Raw genomic sequence first — 20,293 nt, 5'->3', positions numbered from 1 at the left:
ATGGCTTCTCCGTGTGAGTTTTACACATATGACTCCGCCATTAGTCTCTCACGCATGGCTTCTCCGTTTTAGGTTTACACATATGACTCCGCCATTAGTCTCTCACGCATGGCTTCTCCGTGTGAGTTTTACACATATGACTCCGCCATTAGTCTCTCACGCATGGCTTCTCCGTTTTAGGTTTACACATATGACTCCGCCATTAGTCTCTCACGCATGGCTTCTCCGTTTTAGGTTTACACATATGACTCCACCATTAGTCTCTCACGCATGGCTGCTCCGTTTTAGGTTTACACATATGACTTCGCCATTAGTCTCTCACGCATGGCTGCTCCGTTTTAGGTTACACATATGTCTCCGCCATTAGAGTCTCTCACGCATGGCTTCCCCGTTTTAGGTTACACATTTGACTCCACCATCTGAGTCTCTCATGCATGACTTCTCCGTTTAGGTTCACACATATGACTCCGCCATTAGTCTCTCACGCATGGCTGCTCCGTTTTAGGTTACACATATGACTCCGCCATTAGAGTCTCTCACGCATGGCTTCTCCGTTTTAGGTTTACACATATGTCTCCGCCATTAGAGTCTCTCACGCATGGCTGCTCCGTTTTAGGTTTACACATATGACTCCGCCATTAGAGTCTCTCACGCATGGCTTCTCCGTTTTAGGTTACACATTTGACTCCGCCATCTGAGTCTCTCATGCATGACTTCTCCGTTTAGGTTTACACATATGACTCCGCCATTAGAGTCTCTCACGCATGGCTTCTCCGTTTTAGGTTACACGTATGACTCCGCCATTAGAGTCTCTCACGCATGGTTTCTCCGTTTTAGGTTACACATATGACTCCGCCATCTGAGTCTCTCACGCATGGCTTCTCCGTTTTAGTTTTACACATATGACTCCGCCATTAGAGTCCCTCACGCAGAGCTTCTCCGTTTTAGTTTTACACATATGACTCCGCCATTAGAGTCTCTCACGCATGGCTTCTCCGTTTTAGGTTTACACATAGGACTCCGCCATTAGAGTCTCTCACGCATGGCTTCTCCGTTTTAGGTTACACATATGACTCCGCCATTAGAGTCTCAAACGCATGGTTTCTCCGTTTTAGGTTACACATATGACTCCGCCATCTGAGTCTCTCACGCATGGCTTCTCCGTTTTAGTTTTACACATATGACTCCGCCATTAGAGTCCCTCACGCAGAGCTTCTCCGTTTTAGTTTTACACATAGGACTCCGCCATTAGAGTCTCTCACGCATGGCTTCTCCGTTTTAGGTTACACATATGACTCCGCCATTAGAGTCTCTCACGCATGGTTTCTCCGTTTTAGGTTACACATATGACTCCGCCATCTGAGTCTCTCACGCATGGCTTCTCCGTTTTAGTTTTACACATATGACTCCGCCATTAGAGTCCCTCACGCAGAGCTTCTCCATTTTAGTTTTACACATATGACTCCGCCATTAGAGTCTCTCACGCATGGAGATTAAAAAAAATAAAAATAAAAAATAAAAAAAAAATTTCCTCACCAGGCCCAGCTGCGCTGGGACTAGTCTCCCATCTCACCATAGCTAAGAGACTGATGGCCAATTCCTTGGCCAGTAATACTCTGAGGGCTTACAAGACAGCTTGGCACCTGTTTCAGAGATATGAGAACACCTACCCGGCCGCTGGCCGGGGACCTATCACTCACCTATTGGGCTTCGTCTGGGTTTTGCCACTCTCAATTAAACTTGTCCTATAGCATTGTTAACTATACATGGCAGGTATTCAGCACCATTGGTGCAGGCTACATCCGGACCTACCGTCACTCTTCTCCGCCCACCCGATCAAAGCGGCGTTGAAGGGTTTGCGCAAGATGTCTGTTGTGAAACGACATGGGCGTCAGCCATTTACCGGTAGCTTGTTCAGGCCGTGACAGGCAAACTGCAGGGGCAAACCGTTCGGGCCACAGGTTAGCGCTCTGGTAGAAACAGCCTTGTACCTGGCTTTCCATGGATTCCTCAGGTCAGGCGAGCTCATGGGCACCAATACGCTGGCTGGGTGCCTGCGGAAAGGTCAGCTCATCCGGCGCGGGTCCATCTATGTCCTCACCTTGGCCTCGTCCAAGACGTCACGGCCGGGGCAACCAGTGGCGGTCAGATACTTTCCCACGGACAGCAGATGGTGTCCGGTGCAGGCCTTGGAGGCTTGGCTGCGTAGTATTTAGTCCAAGCGGCATGTTCTCCCGTACTCGAACTAGTCAATGCCCGGCTAACCACCGCGGCCTTTCTTACGTACTTTCAGGTTAGTTGACAGGTCCAGGGGTCGGTCCTCGCTGGATCACAGGACATTCCTTCCGCATGGGCGCGGCAGCGGCGGCGTCCATGCATAAGGTGCCAGTACATGTCATCAAACGGTTGGGTCGTCGCAGTTCCGTGTGTTCCATACGTAATATCCCGGATCCTTATACGAAATATCATTGGCTTTCGAGTTTTGGTCTGTAGTTTCTGTTATCAAGTTTTCTAACTCCTATGCATGGTTCTTTTGGCCCCTTTAGGCTACCCTTCGATAAGCAGTTCCGGCATAACTCTGCTGCTTCTAGGTTGGGGGGGTGGAGTATAGGCGTAGGTAGGGGACCCTCTCAGCATGAGCCGATCCGAGCACAAGTGGTAGGCAATTAAGAGTGCCGTATTTGTGTGAGGGGAGGCGGGGCGTTCACTATTTAAACCTGGCCCTCCTCCCCCCACTTGTCGGTTCGAACGATTTCAACCCACCCAGGAGCCCTCCCTTCTTTCAGGTCTCATCATTGGGGTAGCCCCCTTTAGGCTACCCTTCGATAAGCAGTTCCGGCATAACTCTGCTGCTTCTAGGTTGGGGGGGTGGAGTATAGGCGTAGGTAGGGGACCCTCTCAGCATGAGCCGATCCGAGCACAAATAAGAATATATCATGATATCCCCCTCAGGTGAATTCTGTAAAAAAAAAAATTAAAAACTATGCCAAAATGTAATACCAAGCGATCAAAAAGTCTTATGTACCCTAAAATAGTACCAATAAAAACATCACCTCATCCCGCAAAAATTTAACCCGCACATAAGACAATCACTCAAAAAATAAAAACCAATGGCACCCGCAAACCAATCTATCAAAATCTGCGCTGCAAAAGCCATATGGTGCTCTTTCCGTTCTGAATCCTGCCATGTGCCCCCACTGCAGTTTACCACTACATATGGGGTGTTGCCGTATTCAGGAGAAAATAGGTAACAAATTATAGGGTAGTTTTTCTCCTGTTACCCCTTGTGAAAATGAAAAATTTGGGACTAAAGCAACATTTTGTAGTATACACTTGAGGGAGTACCACATTTAAGTGTGAATGCGCTCCTATTATCTGGGGGGGTAGCATTCTTATGCACTTTTGCTCTTCCTATCAAACAGACCGCCTTAATTAGGTGGTACTACTAGCTGTGCTTGCTCCTTCTCTCATCGGTTGCTGGATGCACATAGAGGTGACTAGGAGCAGCTCACTATATGTGCAGGGTCTGCTCTCTTGCACATAGATGCCAAACGGCATAGGTAGGGTACTGATATGCCGTGCGCATGCGCCAGTTACGTACACCAGCGGTAAAGCGCTCAGGCTCTGGATTATGAATGGAGATGAAAATGACCCAGCAAGGATACAGGGCTGGCCGGACGATACAAAGGGGAGGAGTCAGGAGCAAGTAAGGCGGGGAGCACTGGGCACTTGCAGCACACTCTCCGCCCCTGGGCACTTGCGATAGGTAATTTGCATATTTTTAAAACTTTATTTTAGGTACTTTGGAGGCTCTGAATAACTAAACATGGGTACCATCAGTGTTATGGATCTGCCTCCCACAGAGCTATATTATCAGTTTAAAACATGTTATGTAGGTGACAGACTCCCTTTAAAGCACATCTTGTTCGTTTCATTTCAAATCCATTGTGGTGGTGTATAGAGCCAAAAATGTTAGAATTGTGTCGGTGTCTCAATATTTATGGACCTGACTGTATGTGAACGGAAATATAAAAAAAAGTTATGGCTCAACGAAGATAGAGAAGAAAAATAAAAATGCAAAAACTAAAATAATCTCCAGCATCGTAAAGGTTAAAAGCAAAAGTGATCAAGTTTGAAAAATGTTACACACCGTATGTTTGTAGTTCTAACATGTTGGGTTTTCTATTCTTCAACCATAACATGTTGAGTTGAGCTTAAAGGGGTATTCCAATTAGATTCAGTTATGCCCTATTGACAGGACAGGGGATAACTATAAGATCGGTGGGGGTCCTACCACTGGGACCCCCACCAATCATGAGAACAGGTGCCCCACAGCCCCCTGAAATGAACAGCTTCACTAATTTTCCTATAAAAAATGAATAGAGCAATGAAACAGCCCCTTAAATTCAGGGTGCTTCCTTCATTTCAGGAGGTCTGCAGGGGGTACAGGGCCCCCATTCTCGTGATCCTGTGGATAGGGGATACATTTATCTACCCAGATCACCCCTTTAATCGCTGTGTATATGAATCAATATACAGTTTTCTAATCCACTCTGGCAGTATTCGGGCTTTAAAAAGTCGCAAGTTGCACAAACTGTTTGCTTATACTATGCTTGGCAAAGGTTGAAATAGTGGTTGTGGGTTGCCTGGAGGAGTGGTGGCTTATAATTGTAGCATATTTATTAATACTAAATTCAGAAAATGGCACACATCTATGGCTGAAAAGTAAAAGAGGGACTGCAGCACTCCGTAATCCACATCTATGGCTGCTAATTGCAGGTGTAGATCTCATTCTCTGCGCTGTTTTTTTTAATGGACTGTGCATCTTTTAATAAATTTGGCACAATTCACTCCGATTAATCATGTCTGCATGGTGACCATCATCAGCCAGTGATTGACGAAGCAGGTGGTCCAATCCATTTCTGGTGTATTGAGCCCAAGATGAGGATGTAGGGAGGAGTGAGGTACAGAGCAGCTGCTGAACAGCAGTGGTGGGGAATTGGTAAGGTGAGTAAAGATTATTATTTATCTATCAGTGAAGCAAGCCATCATTAGGCTGAAAAAACACAACAAACCCATCAGAGAGATAGCAAAAACATTAGGCGTGGCCAAAACAACTGTTTGGAACATTCTTATAAAGAAGAAACGCACCGGTGAACTCAGCAAAACCAAAAGACCCGAAAGACCACGCAAAACAACTGTGGCGGATGACCGAAGAATTCTTTCCCTGGTGAAGAAAACACCCTTCACAACAGTTTGCCAGATCAAGAACACTCTTCAGGAGGTAGGTGTATGTGTGTCAAAGTCAACAATCAAGAGAAGATTTCACCAGAGTGAATACAGAGGGTTCACCACAAGATGCAAACCATTGGTGAGCCTCAAAAACAGGAATGCCAGATTAGATTTTGCCAAACGACATCAAAAAAGCCTTCACAGTTCTGAAACAACATCCTATGGACAGATGAGACCAAGATCAACTTGTACCAAAGTGATGGGAAGAGAAGAGTATGGAGAAGGAAAGGAACTGCTCATGACCCTAAGCATACCACCTCATCAGTGAAGCATGGTGGTGGTAGTGTCATGGCGTGGGCATGTGTGGCTGCCAATGGAACTGGTTCTCTTGTATTTATTGATGATGTCACTGCTGACAAAAACAGCAGGATGAATGCTGAAGTGTTTCGGGCAATATTATCTGCTCATATTCAGCCAAATGCTTCAGAACTCATTGGATGGCGCTTCATAGTGCAGATGGACAATGACCCAAAGCTTACTGCAAAAGCAACCAAAGAGTTTTTTAAGGGAAAGAAGTGGAATGTTATGCAATGGCCAAGTCAATCGCCTTACCTGAATCCGATTGAGCATGCATTTCACTTGCTGAAGACAAAACTGAAGGGAAAATGCCCCAAGAACAAGCAGGAACTGAAGACAGTTGCAGAGGAGGCCTGGCAGAGCATCACCAGGGATGAAACCCAGCGTCTGGAGATGCCTATGCGTTCCAGACTTCAGGCTGTAATTGACTTCAAAGGATTTGCAACCAAGTATTAAAAAGTGAAAGTTTGATTTATGATTATTATTCTGTCCCATTACTTTTGGTCCCTTAACAAGTGGGAGGCCCATATGAAAACTGTTGTAATTCCTACACCGTTCACCTGATTTAGATGTAAATACCCTCAAATTAAGGCTGACAGTCTGCAGTTAAAGCACATCTTGTTTGTTTCATTTCAAATCCATTGTGGTGGTGTATAGAGCCAAAAATGTTAGAATTGTGTCGGTGTCCCAATATTTATGGACCTGACTGTACCAGGTCGAACGCTGCTCCTGTGACACAAAATCATGGCATTATAATGATTTATAATGCTGTGTGTTCCAGCCCGGCCTCGGCTGTACTGAATGCACATGGCCGGTATTCGTGTTTTGTAGTTTCGCAATTTGAATGAGCACTAAATATGAACCTTCTAACCTTTTTGTTTCTCGGTGTTTAACATTTGTAACCTCAATTGCAGAACAATGTAAATCCGGCACTGGATTTTACCCACACTCCTCCAGGGATGCTGGCCCTTGACAACATGCTGTACTTTGCAAAGCATCAGCAGGATGCTTATATACGGGTAAGGATCTTTTCAACTTTTTTATTCTAGCTTTTATTAAAATACCTTCATTTTGCCCCTTTTTTAGCGTTTGTTGTAAGTGTCCATCTGCATATGATATTATAATACTGTAGTAATCAATGTTTGTTTTTTACACCAAAACATTAATTTGAACTAATATGGCGTTGATTTATTAAGAAATGTACACCACTTATTGGCGTATTTAAGGCACAGATTTTGTCACAAAGGGGTTTTGCGGCAAAATTTGCAAATATTCCCCCTTTTCCGAGGTTGCGGGGAGAGTCTTGTTTACCATTTTCCACGCCAGTTTATGACATGGAAAATGGTCTTGAACTACGCCAGCAAGGGAGCTGGCGTAGTTTAAATCATGTCGCATGGCTGGCGGAACCAAGCGTCAAGGTTTAGAGGCATGCACCTCTACATAACTGTGGCACACCCGCATAAATCACCAGTCTTAGGCCGAATGCACATAGCCGTGGAACACGGACGTGAGCGGTCCGTGGTATCCCGGCCTGGCATCCTGCTGACAGCAGGAGTGCACAGCGCCATTGGTTGCTATGACGCCGTGCGCTTCATGCCGCCGCTGCACTACAGTAATACACTCATATGATCTATACGAGTGTATTACTGTAGTGCAGTGGCGGCACGAAGCGCATGGCGTCATAGCAAAAAATTACGCCGTGCGCTCCTGCTGTCAGCAGGATCCCAGGCCGGGATACCACGCACCGTTCACGTCCGTGTTCCACGGCTATGTGCATTCGGCCTTAATAAATGATCCCACTATGAGTTTAAGTGGATTTTCCGAGATAACAATATAAGATGGGTCATTAATATTATGTTGTTGAGGGGCTTACTCTCCCCCGCCGATCACATGTTTGAAGAGTCGGGGGCTGCATACTGCAACCTCTTGATTGTTTATATTGAAGCTGAACATTATTGATTTCAAAGCATAAAAATGTCCTCACAGGCATTCTACAAACAAGCGACCTCTTTTTATCTCTAACACGCCCTGGATTTAATCTCTTCAGCTGGTCCATTCATCAAAATAAATTACCTGTTGAAAAATATACATATGTCTGTTATATTAAACTACCTTGACTGTAGGTGTGTGCAGGTCACCTATGGCATGAAGCATACGGCATATTTACTGCAGCCCCCCTCCCTTTTCCAGTCTATTTTAAGCATTTTGTCAGTGGGATTGAAATGCACAGCACTGTTCCTAAAATGCCTGGTGTGAGCAGCACATAAGAGCGGAGATATGCTATATTATTTTTTTTCCCTTCCTTTTCTCTGTAACTGGCATTGAACTCCCGCAGTTACCTTTCAATCTAAGTGAAGCTTTTTGAACTGCGGAAAAGCTAGAGGGTGCATTTATAGCTGAATAGCATCAATAAAAATAGGCTATGTTCTGCTTTCTGAGGATGACTGAAGAATGTCACACACAAAAGGTCTTTTTATATTCTAATAATAGCAGGTCTATGAACTGCATGGAGTGTGGGGATTGTTATTTAAAGTGTGGGGATGCTGTATATTCTGCATAAGTAATAAAGCTCTAGTCAGGTTCACTTACTTTTACCAGATTCACATGTGCACTGGCCCAACATGTTTCATTTATTTCTGTGTTTTTCCGCTTATCTCTCCTTCCATGTTGTGACAGTTATTTGCCGAAAGCGAATTGTATCAGCAACGGAAAATTATATGGGTTTAAATCAAGAAGCTGAAAATGTTTTCCAGTTACACATATAGGCTTTGTGTCCCTTATCTGGTGTGTGAGGTTATTGCATCAAAGAATTTTGCTCATTAGAAAAGGGATAAGTTGTGTTCAGCCACTAGATGACTGACAGTAAACTGGATAATTCATCTAACCGGGTAGTGCCAAATTTCCAATTCCTTATCTGAAAAAATTGCCTCAGTGCTGAATTACATCCTATACAATGAAGTCTGGGACATTCTGGTTGGGATTATCTTTAGCAGGAGTTTGTAGGGCCTGGATGGGGCTGGGAGCTTTGCTGCTGTGATTAAAGTAAGAGTTAATAGGCGGGTTTTGCACACAGACACTCACTCACTCACACACTTGGCTAGACTTTCTGGCGCTGGCTCACCACTCTTTGTCCTCCAGGCCTGTGATGTTCCGCTGGGCTCTCTCACTGTAAACATCCAGTTTGACATTGTCTGCAGCCAATCACTAGCTGCAACGGCTCCCGGCTCCCCTTTACATCATGACAGATGGTCACATGATGCAAGGGGGTCCGGTCTCTGTCGCGGCCAGTGATTGGCTGTTGAGATGTCATACTGGATGTTTCCAGCAAGTGAGCCCAGTGGGGCAGCCCAGACCTAGAAGAGAAGTAGCAGGGAGACAGCAGGTAAGTGAGCTACCCAATAGAGGTCTAACCAAGTCGAGAGGGTTGCAAACCCCCCCACCACCACCACCACCACAATTCTTGCATTACCCTTTTAAGGATATTTAGGCCACATGTACACTTGGAGGTGCCGGGCTGTGGTTTCTTAGATAGTTACATAGTTAATACGGTTGAAAAAAGACGTAAGTCCATCAAGTTCAACCAAGGAACAGGGGGGACACGAATCCCAGAAGGGAGTGAGACTCAGATTTCTACACATTTTCATAAGCATTAATGTCATTTACTTTTAAGAATTCATCTAAACTCTTTTTAAAACTGTCCACTGTTCCTGCTATGACCATGTCCTGAGGAAGTCTATTCCACAGATTCACAGTTCTTACAGTAAAGAAGCTTTGACGCTTCTAGATACTGAACTTTTTCTTCTCCAGTCGGAGGCAGTGCCCCCTTGTCTTTTGAGGGCATTTTACATGGAACTATTTTTCACTGTATTTTTTGTATGTCCCATTTATATACTTGTATAGGTTAATCATGTCCCCCTTTAGACATCTCTTATCAAGACTAAATAAATGTAATTCTTTTAATCTTTCTTTATAACTAAGATCTTCCATGCCCTTATCCGTTTAGTCGCTCTCCTCTGTACTTTTTCCAGCTACATTGCGTCCTTTCTATGGACTGGTGCCCAGAACTGAATTGCATATTCTTGATGATGCCGCACCAACGCTTTGTAAATATTACATCCCTGCCCTGCGAGTCCATGCCTCGTTTAATGCATGACAATATCTTGGTGGCCTTTAGAAGCAGCTGATTGACATTGTATGCTGTTAATCAATCTACCATCTACAAGGACACCCAAATCCTTCTCTATAAGTGACTCTCCCAGTGCTACATCACCTAGGACATATGAAGCACAGAGATTATTACTACCAAGATGCATAACTTTACATTTATCCACATTGAGTGATTGGGCATCAACTTGGTAAATGAGGTTCAGAGTGTGCAAGTCAGCTTGTAGTTTATGGACATCTTCCATAGACTGTACAGTACTACATAGCTTAGTGTCATCTGCAAAAATAGAAATGGTGCTATTAATCCCGTCCTCGATATCATTAATAAATGAAATAATAGAGGACCCAGCACTGAATCTTGGGGTACACTACTTATAACCTGGGACCATTCTGAATAGGAATCATTGACCACAACTCTCTGGACACTGTCCTTCAGCCAGTTTTCAATCCAGTTACAAACTATACTTTCTAAGCCTATAGACCTTACTTTACCTATTAAGCGTCTGAGGGACAGTATCAAAAGCCTTTGCAAAATCCAGAAACACTATATCCACAGCCGCCCCTTTGTCCATGCTTCTACTCACCTCCTCATAAAAAGAAATCGGGTTAGTCTAACAACTTCTGTCCTTGGTAAACCCATGTTGGTTATTACTTACAATATTATTTACAGTCACATAATCCTGTATAAAGTCCCTTAAGAGTCCTTCAAACATTCTTCCCACGACAGAAGTTAAACTAACTGGTCTATAATTACCTATGGAGGACCTTGATCCTTTTTTAAATATGGGAACCACATTTGTCCTTGCGCCAATCAATAGAGAATCTTTAAAAATTATAAACGGGCACAGCAACGACTGAACTGAGCTCTTTAAGCACCCTGTGTAATCCATCTGGACGTGGAGTTTTGTTCACATTTACCTTATTTAACTTAGCTTGGACCATATCTATACTTGGCCAATTGAGTGTATTGCTGGATGTACTAACAGCCCAAGCACCACAGGTATCGGCTCCTTTCTATTTTGTATATACAGAGCTAAAAACCCATTTAGTAACTCTGCCTTTTCCTTATGTTCCATTACTAAACCCCCCTTTACCATTATTTAGGGGACCTACTGGGTCAGACCATGGTTTTTTAGCATTTATATAGTTAAAGATTTTTGGGGCTTTATTTTGCTCTCTTTTGCCACCTGCTGTTAATCTTATATTTTTTGCTAATTTTATTTCCTTTTTACAGATTTTGTTAAGCCTTTTGTAAACTTCAAAGGCTACAGCTGACCCCACAGATTTGTGTTTTTTAAATGCCCTTTTTTGTCATTTATTTCCCTTTTTACAGTAGCTGTAAACCATGGGGGTTTAATTTTAGCTGTTTATGCTTGTTGCTTGAAGGAATACATTTTAAGTGCAATTACTCAATGTGGATTTGAAGCTCTCCCATTTATCCTCAGTATTATTATTTGACAGTAGCTGCTCCCAGTCTGTGCCCTGAAATGCTGCCCTCAAGCCAGGGAAATTAGCCTTTTTAAAATTCTGTGTTTTTGCTCTGCCTGACAGAGTTTGCTTCCTATAGTTTATATTATATTATATTGTGGTCACTATTACCTAGTGTTTCTCGAACAGTAACAATTCCAACAAGGTCAGAATATCAAATAAAAACCTCCGATACGTTGCCTGGACTCGAAAAGCTGCAGGTCCCAGTAAGTGACGTGGGTCAAGTTCACACAGTAAAATGCTGCGTTTTGGATAGGACCGCACTATTGACTTCTCTGTTTCACGTAAAGACATTTATTATACTCAAACATAAACTTGTGTACAGCATATCAGATATAGTAAAAAGAGATCTTTCTATTGCCCGTCCCGGGTTTCGCTTAGTCAGGGGCGATTATCTTTCCTTCTACAAGGCTTCTTTTAACCTACAAATCAAACCCACCCCAGGGGTGGGATGCCCTGGGGGTGGGTTTGATTTGTAGATTAAAGAGGACCTTTCACCGATTCTTACCCTATGAACTAACTATACAGATATGTAGAGCGGCGCCCGGGGATCTCACTGCACTTACTATTATCCCCGGGCGCCGCTCCGTTCTGCCGCTATGCCCTCCGGTATCTCCGCTCACTAAGTTATAGTAGGCGGAGATACCAGTCCCTAAGTTATGGTAGGCGGAGTCTGCCCTAGCGCTGGCCAATCGCAGCGCAAAGCTCACAGCCTGGGAGGTTATTTTCTCCCAGGCTGTGAGCTCTGCAATGCGATTGGCCAGCGCTAGCGCAGACTCCGCCTACCATAACTTAGGGAACGGAGATACCGGAGGGCATAGCAGGAGAACGGAGCGGCGCCCGGGGATAATAGTAAGTGCAGTGAGATCCCCGGGTGCCGCTCCACATGTCTGTATACTTAGTTCATAGGGTAAGAATCGGTGAAAGGTCCTCTTTAAAAGCAGCCTTGCAGAAGGCAAGATAATTGCCCCTGATGATGCGCAAAGGCGAAACCCGGGTTGGGCAATAGAAAGATCACTTTTTACTATATCTGATATGCTGTAAACAAGTTTATGTTTGGGAGTATAATAAATGTTTTTACGTGAAACAGAGTCAATACTTCACTATTAGTGCGACCTCTTGGTTCCCATAGGCTGTGTTGGAGGAGGAAAGCCTATTGGTGAAGATTGATTGTTCTCCATGTATACATCTGCTGCACAAGTGTGTGTTTGACGTGGTGGAGGAAGGAAGCACACTGTTGGAGATTGAGTGTCCTCTATGTCCGTATCCACTGATGAAAAATCCCGTAATTGAAAGATGGTGTCTGGGAATCTTGTAATAGCGCGGTCCTATCCAAAACGCAACAATTCCAACAAGCTCTGCATCATTAGAAATGACCAGATCCAACAGATCATTGCCCCTAGTGGGAGCATTTTCAAACTGGCCCATAAAGTGACCCTGCAGCAAGCTGAGGAATTGTCTCTCCTTTGCGGCTGAGGTGGAATCATGACCCCAGTCAATGTCTGGGAAGTTAAAATCTCCCATTATGACCACTGTACCAGTCTGTGCGGCCCACTCTATTTGGTTATAAAGTTGTATTTCTATCTCTTCTGTGATGTTAAGGGGTCTATAGATGATACCAAGTATTATTTTTTCTGTGTTTATATCCCTTTGAACTTCCACCCATAAGGTTTCAACAACTTAGCAAGTTCAGGTCAAGCACATAAAAATAATGGCTGATTTACGCTGTTCTATGATATCTAACTGAAGCCCTATGCTAGCCCCTGGTTGGTGTACATTTCAGTTTTCTTATACACCAGAAAACTGGCTTAATAGAAGATACATGTGTCAGGCCTGCTGGCCCCACCCCTTTTTTTGGGAAAGTGACTAAGGCAGTGGCGAAACACCACTTGCACATATACTTTTGCACAAGTGGCAGGAAAAAAGTCACAAACGCGTGTTTTTCTACCAGAAAACTGGCTTGGGACAAATAATACATTTCCCCCAATGTGCTTTACTTGTTCTTGCCAAAAAAACTGCAGCAATATATGGCAAACTACTGCAGTATTTCCATTCCAAGTGGCACACTGTCTCCCGCGGCAGCTAGAAGGAAACCTGGCTAAGGCTGAATTTCCAAATGCAGGGTTTTTTATGCAGTTTTTGAAGTGAAACTCAGGAACATACTATGAATGGTGACATACAGTATATAAAGGAGGTTCCGTATGTTTCGCCCTATAAGATGCACCGGCCCATAAGACGCACCTAGGTTTTAGAGGAGGACCATAAGAAAAATAAAATTCTTTAGACCTCAGGTCAGGCCACCAATCAGACCCCCATGTTAATTAGAACTCAGCTGACAGCCCCAATCAGACCCCCAATGTTAATAAGACCCCAATAAGACCTCAGATCAGATCCCAATGTGAATGACTCCCAATCAGACCTCAGATAAGAGCCCTAATCTAAATAAGACCCCCATTCAGACCTCAGATCAGCCCCCCATGCCTCTTATCAGCCCCCCATGCCTCTTATCAGCCCTCATACCTCTTATCAGCCCTTATACCTCTTATCAGCTTCCATGCCACGGCATGTACAAAGGAGCAGGCATGTGTGTAGACTTAGAGGCGGAGCAGGCATGTGTGGCAGGAAAGCCTGCTCCGCCCCTCACCTGCCTGCTCCCACCAACGTTTTCAAATCTGCCAGCCGTTCCCTGCCAACCTCCACCAGACGGGGCCAGTTGTTCTCGATCACCGTGCACCAGCCACACCACCTGAACCTACCACCCAGCGGCCGTCCCGATCAACAAGCACGCGCTGCGGCCGCTGGGCTCCCCCTCTCCAGGTACACAGATGTCTGGTACATCGCAGGCTGCTGTTTCTATGCAGCGCAGCCTGCGATGTACTGTGCAATGCGCTGCACATTTAATATTTTTTTGCTCTGTATTCACCCTATAAGATGCACTAGTGTTTCCCCCCCCCCCCATTTATTTTGGGGGGGGGTGCGTCTTATGGGGCGAAAAATATTGCTTTATCGCTTTATAAATCCATTCCTGGATTTGGACTCAAAAACTTTATTAAAAACAGTCTAAATACATTCAAACTTCTACATGTATTGTGATCCTTACGATAGTTGCTTTCATTACAGATTGTGTTAGAAAACAGCAGCAGAGAAGACAAGCATGAATGTCCCTTTGGTCGTAGTAGCATTGAGCTTACTAAAATGCTTTGTGAAATCCTCAAAGTGGGGGAGCTACGTGAGTACCGTTTCTGTTGTCTTTTTCTGTTGCAGTCACAAGTTGTATTCACAAAATGATAGAAAATATCATATTGCAACCATTTGAAAATTAGGGGGGTGGCCACTTTCTGGCTACTGTTGACCAATATTTTTTTAAGAGGTCTCTACAGCACTTGCTAATATAGTCTTCGTTAAAATTCTGTGCCATTTTTTTATATTTTATAAGGTATGACCCATTGTTTGCCAAGTGTTTTGTGCTGTCCACAGAGCGATTCTGCCCATAGAATGGCTACTGATGGAGAGTGATGTGACCAGACAAATCACTCACTGAACCTGCTATCTGCAGTAAACTCCTAACAGTGCAAGTGCAGATGGAAAGTGCAGTGTATTTGTATGGACAAAACTGAATGATGTGCCATGGAGGTTATTTGCCTTGTCACATGATCCGCATTGGCCGGGGCTTTAATGATGGCGCCCGCTCTTGAGCGGAGCGGGTGCCATAGCCGCGGGTGGCTTGCTGTTTTATAGCAGATACCCACGGCTAATGTCCGCAACCGTCAGTAATGCCGATCGCGGACATTTAACCCCTCAGATGCCGTGGTCAACCCTGACCACAGCATCTGAACGCATGAAACACCGGAAGTGCAAGCTTCCGGTGACGTTCCGGCTCCCCCGTGCGGCGATCGGAGGAGCTGGGGCTTGTGTGCAGCAGCCCCTGTCTTTGTGAATGACAAGAGGCTGCTGCATAGTATTTCCTATGGAGCCCTTGCCTGTAAAAGGAACTAGAAAAAAGTGTAAAAAATAATTAAAGTTTTTAAAAACACAAAAAAAAAAATCTAAATTCTAATCACTCCCCTTTTCCCAAAATAAAAATAAAAGAACTGAAAAAAATAAAATAAAATACACATCATGGGTGTCGCGATGTGCGAAAACACCCATAGTATAAAAAATATTCCTTATACCGCAAACGGTAAAAAGGTCAAAATGGCCGATTCGCCGTTTTTGGGCGCTTCATTTTCTACAAGAAAAAGTAATAAAAAGTGATCAAAAAGTCATACACACCCCAAAGAAAAATTTCAGATCGCCCCGCAAAAAATTTGCCCCCCACACAGCTCGGTACACATAATTACAAAAAAGTTATAGGGGTCAAAATATGGCGACGAAAAATTAAAACAAATTTTTTCCTACTTTATTATTTTATCACTATCAAATCGCAAGAAACACTATACATATAAGGTATCGCCGGATTCGTACTGACCTGTAGAATAAAAGTAAGTGGTCAGTTTTATCACACATAGAACGTAGTAAATAAAAAAAACTGTAAAACTGTGTTGGAATTGCTTTTTTTTGCAATTTCACCCCATTTGGATTTTTTCTACCTGCTTCCCACTACATCATATGCAATATTAAATGGTGGCGTTGGAAAGTACAACTTGTCCTGCAAAAAACAAGCCCTCATATGGCTATGTGAACAGACAAATAAAAAAGTTATGGCTCTGGGAAGGCAGGGAGCGTAAAACGAAAAGGCAAAAACAAAAAAACCTCCGGGGTAGAAAGGGTTAAAGAGTTGCCTCACTTCAGCAAATGGCATTTATCATGTAGACAAGGTTAATACAAGACACTTATTAATTATTATTATTATTATTGTCCATATTGTTTCCTATGATGGCTGGATTCCTTTTCCCATCACATTATACACTGCTCATTTCCGTGGTTACGACCATCCTGCAATCCATCAGCGGTGGTCGTACTTGCACACTATAGGAAAAAGCACTAGCCTGTGTCCAGTGCCATGAGCTTTTTCCTATAGCGTGCAAGCACGACCACCACTGATGGATTGCAGGATGGTCGTAACTTTGAAAACTAGCAGTGTATAATGTGATGGAAAAAATAATCCAACCAGCAAAAGAGACAATATTGATAATAACGATACATTAGTAAGTGCCTTGTTTTAACTTCCTCTACATAATAAAACTATTAACTGAAGAGAGACAACCACTTTTATACACTCAGTGAGAATTGAAAAGCATAAAACCAGACAAGATTTGGAGGCAAATCATAAGACTGTAGAGAATTTTTTCCACAACGGATTAACTGCAAATTTGAAGTGCAAAGTTGAAAATCTGCAGCATTTTCGCAACATAATGATCATGCTGTGAAATGCCCTTAATTCCATGCAAATTTTTCTCCTCTACACATTGATGGGGTTTGGAAATTACCTTTCATTTATTTTGTACTGTAGATTTCACAGATTTATAAGGCGGAATCCACATCCACAATCCATTGAGAATTTTACCTCTCAGGATTAATCCTTGTAACTAGAGTTGAGCGGACACCTGGGTGTTCTGGTTCGCCGGGTTCGGCCTAACTTCTCAAAAAAGTTCGAGTTTAGGACCCGAACTTGACCCTGAACCCCATTGAAGTCAATGGGGACCCGAACTTTGGAACACTAAAATGGCTCTAAAAAAGTAATAGAAAGGGCTAGAGGGTTGCATGCCATGTGCCCAATTTGGAGATCCAAAAGTTGAAGGGGGCAGACCCGTCATTCAGTACATGAAGCCGTGTGCACACATACTGCTCCACCATGTTGCTGAAATGCTGCCTCCTGCTAAGACGTTCCATATCAGCTGGTGGTGCTGGTTGTTGTGGCGTGCTGACAAAGCTTTTCCACATTTCGGCCATGCTAACCCTGCCTTCTGAGGTGCTGGCGGTGCCCCAGCTGCGTTGGCGACCTCTTCCTCCTCATCAGCCTTCGACTTGTGCTTCTACTGAGCCCCCGCTGTCAGGTGGGAATGCCATCAGCAGGGCGTCGACCAGCGTGCTTTTGTATTCGCGATCAGTATTCGCATCTTCTGATCAATAACAGACGTTTTTACAAAATTTTTGTAAAACAGCCAAAAATTGGTTAATGTCACCCAACAATGTAACAGACGAATTAGTGAAATGTATTTCCCTGTCCACTATGTGGAGCAGGGGTATATCACAGCCAAAAATTGGTGAATGTCACCCAACAATGTAACAGACGAATTAGTGAAATGACTTCAAATAACATAAAATACATAAAAATAAAAAATAATCTTGATCTAGGAGGTGGAGGTCCATATGAAGTTAGGGGGTTGAGGAGACGGTCGGTGGACGTGGCTGTGTAGGTGCAAGCGGCGGCGGTGGAGGAGGAGGTAGCCAACACTGTTTTTTATTTTATTTCTTTATTTATTTTTGTTGTGTAAATTAGGGTAGACCCCAGAACATTGGGAAATATAAAAAATAAAACAATGAGAAAGTGGTCTGGAGTATAACAATGGCTGGGTGAGGTCTGTATACATGTCTATTCTGCACAAGGTACAGACAAGTCCTGTGTGATCCAGAGGTCGTGCTACATGTTTTCTGGAAGAGTAAAAATACTCCTCTTACCATTTTTGAGGAGTATTTTTAGCCGATGAGGAGTACGAAAGTTACAGTAATTCAGATAGTTAATACGAAGGCCTACATAACATTAAGGGGTTGCTATTTATGCAGGGAAACAATTACTAGTACTCTAGAACTGTCTTCCATGCATAAATAGCAAATTTAGACAATTTTTTATTTAGCTGAGGTCACTGTTGCTCTGAGGGGGTCGACACCACTGAGGTCACTGTTGCTCTGAGGGGGTCGGCACCACTGAGGTCACTGTTGCTCTGAGGGGGTCGGCACCACTGAGGTCACTGTTGCTCTGAGGGGGTCGGTACCACTGAGGTCACTGTTGCGCTGAGGGGTCGGCACCACTGGAGTCACTGTTGCTCTGAGGGGGTCGGCACCACTGGGGTCACTGTTGCTCTGAGGGGGTCGGCACCACTGGGGTCACTGTTGCTCTGAGGGGGTCGGCACCACTGGGGTCACTGTTGCTCTGAGGGGGTCGGCACCACTGGGGTCACTGTTGCTCTGAGGGGGTCGGTACCACTGAGGTCACTGTTGCTCTGAGGGGGTCGGTACCACTGAGATCACTGTTGCTCTGAGGGGGTCTGTACCACTGAGGTCACTGTTGCTCTGAGGGGTTGGCACCACTGAGGTCACTGTTGCTCTGAGGGGGTCGGTACCACTGAGGTCACTGTTGCTCTGAGTGGGTCTGTACCACTGAGGTCATTGTTGCAGTGATTTTATGAGGTTTAAAGGGTTTGTCCTAAGATTGATATTTATCACCTGTCATTAAAAGGACCCCTCACCTCTCCTGATTTGTCTGTTTTGGTAACTACTTGCACCCCTTCATGTAATAGCAATCCTGGAGCATCAATTCTTATGACCTTATGTTGCACAATTCCTGTTATTAGTTATGAATGACTTGCTAGCAGTTTGCAGTGAATGTCCAGATGGGGGTGTCCCTGCACAGCCTGACATTATTCAATCAGTGCTGTCAACTGGTAACCTCCAGCTGGACCTTTTATTGCAGACTACTAGCAATTCGTTCATAAGTTCTAGTAGGAATAATAGAGGAATGGTACAATATAGAGTCACAAGAATTGACTCCCCAGAATTGTTATTGCATGGGAAATGCAAGTCACTACTAAAACAGACGTGTCCCCTTCAAGTACATGATCGCTGGGGGTCCCACCTTGGTTACCATGTTCTAGTGTTCTCTGGGTCAAGTATGGATAGGTAAATAGTGTTGATCTTGGTACAATCCCTTTAATTTTTGCTGATGTTTCTGTGCCGCTGGTCACTGGGGTATGCCATCTATCACGTGGCCATTGCTGCCCACCAAAGTTACGTCCTTGTAGATGAGCTCTCAGGTGGGTATGTCTGTGCCACCGGGGCTGTTGGTAGACTCTGAAGAGACCTGAGGCACTGGAAGAACAGGACACAGGCACAATGGATGGTGGTGCATGCTGGTTCCAAGGGCACAAGCGAAAGACGCGGGCACATACCTTGCACCGCCACAGTCACATGTTGTAGATCTGGATGATGTCATCACGCAGTGATAACCACTGATCTAGGGAGCAGCAACCTTTGGCACTACAGCGCTGCTGTGAAACTACAACTCCCAGCATGCACACTTGCTCAGCTGTTCTTGTAACTCCCAAAGAAGTGAAAGGAGGATACTGGGAGTTGTAGTTTCAGAACAGCTGGAGTGCCAGAGGTTACTGATCCCTGATCTAGAAGCTGTCATTTTGTGTTATGCTTGATCTTGCAATAAAGGGGAGTTTGTCTTCCATGACCCTGTTGCCCTATCTCATGCCACAAAATTGCCACCATCGCTGTGGTTATTGGATTATACAGTCTTACAGCGAAGACTTCATGCACTTGGCAGAGGGACTATGTCCTGTAGGCTGTAAAAAGCCACATGCAGTGCTTGTAGCACCACATGCCGCCATGCGGCGCTACATTACAGAAGAAATCCTTATAGCACACAATATGTCTAGTTCAGCGTCTGATGGAACATGCTGCAATGAATCCTTGATGGATTCATAAGAAAGCTGACAAGTGACATAGAGGTCTACGGGTGACAGGTCTGTCTGTTATGGAGGTTGTATGGAGGTCTCCTGGTCCAGCGCTGGGACCCTCGCTGACTTCTATAAGCAGGAGTCTGAAGCACTCTGAGCCACTTTTCCTCACTGCTGAGCGCAGTAGTAATGACGGTCCCCTAGACCTTCTATTGAGGCAGTCTTCAATACCGCGCTCAGCAGGGAGGAGAGACAGCGCTCGGCTGAGCGCTTCAGACTCATCACTATAGGGTAAAAACAAGGCGCTCAGATCCCCACTAAATTTCACAGTCCCCACTTAACCCGCCAGTGAGGATCGCGCGCCTCCTTCCTCCCTTCAGAGCGGTGTGCCAGAAGCTCCGGCACCCCTCTCAAACTGACCAATAACA

The 20,293-nt window shown here is 44.5% G+C and overlaps 1 protein-coding gene across 2 annotated transcripts in view; it reads left to right on the top strand.

The window, feature by feature from the left end:
- Positions 1-20,293, top strand: part of ELMO1 (engulfment and cell motility 1) — a 548,072-nt gene that overhangs the window by 218,139 nt on the left and 309,640 nt on the right. For both annotated transcript variants that reach the window (XM_040433269.1, XM_040433270.1), the window contains 2 exons: positions 6,504-6,608; positions 14,362-14,470. In XM_040433269.1, the coding sequence (XP_040289203.1) occupies positions 6,504-6,608; positions 14,362-14,470 (214 nt within the window). The remainder of the gene's footprint in view (positions 1-6,503; positions 6,609-14,361; positions 14,471-20,293) is intronic.

Source organism: Bufo bufo, chromosome 5, assembly GCF_905171765.1.
Source record: "Bufo bufo chromosome 5, aBufBuf1.1, whole genome shotgun sequence".
Classification (NCBI taxonomy): domain Eukaryota; kingdom Metazoa; phylum Chordata; class Amphibia; order Anura; family Bufonidae; genus Bufo; species Bufo bufo.
Note: the sequence above shows the minus strand (reverse complement) of the source record. Positions and strands in the feature narration are given on the sequence as shown.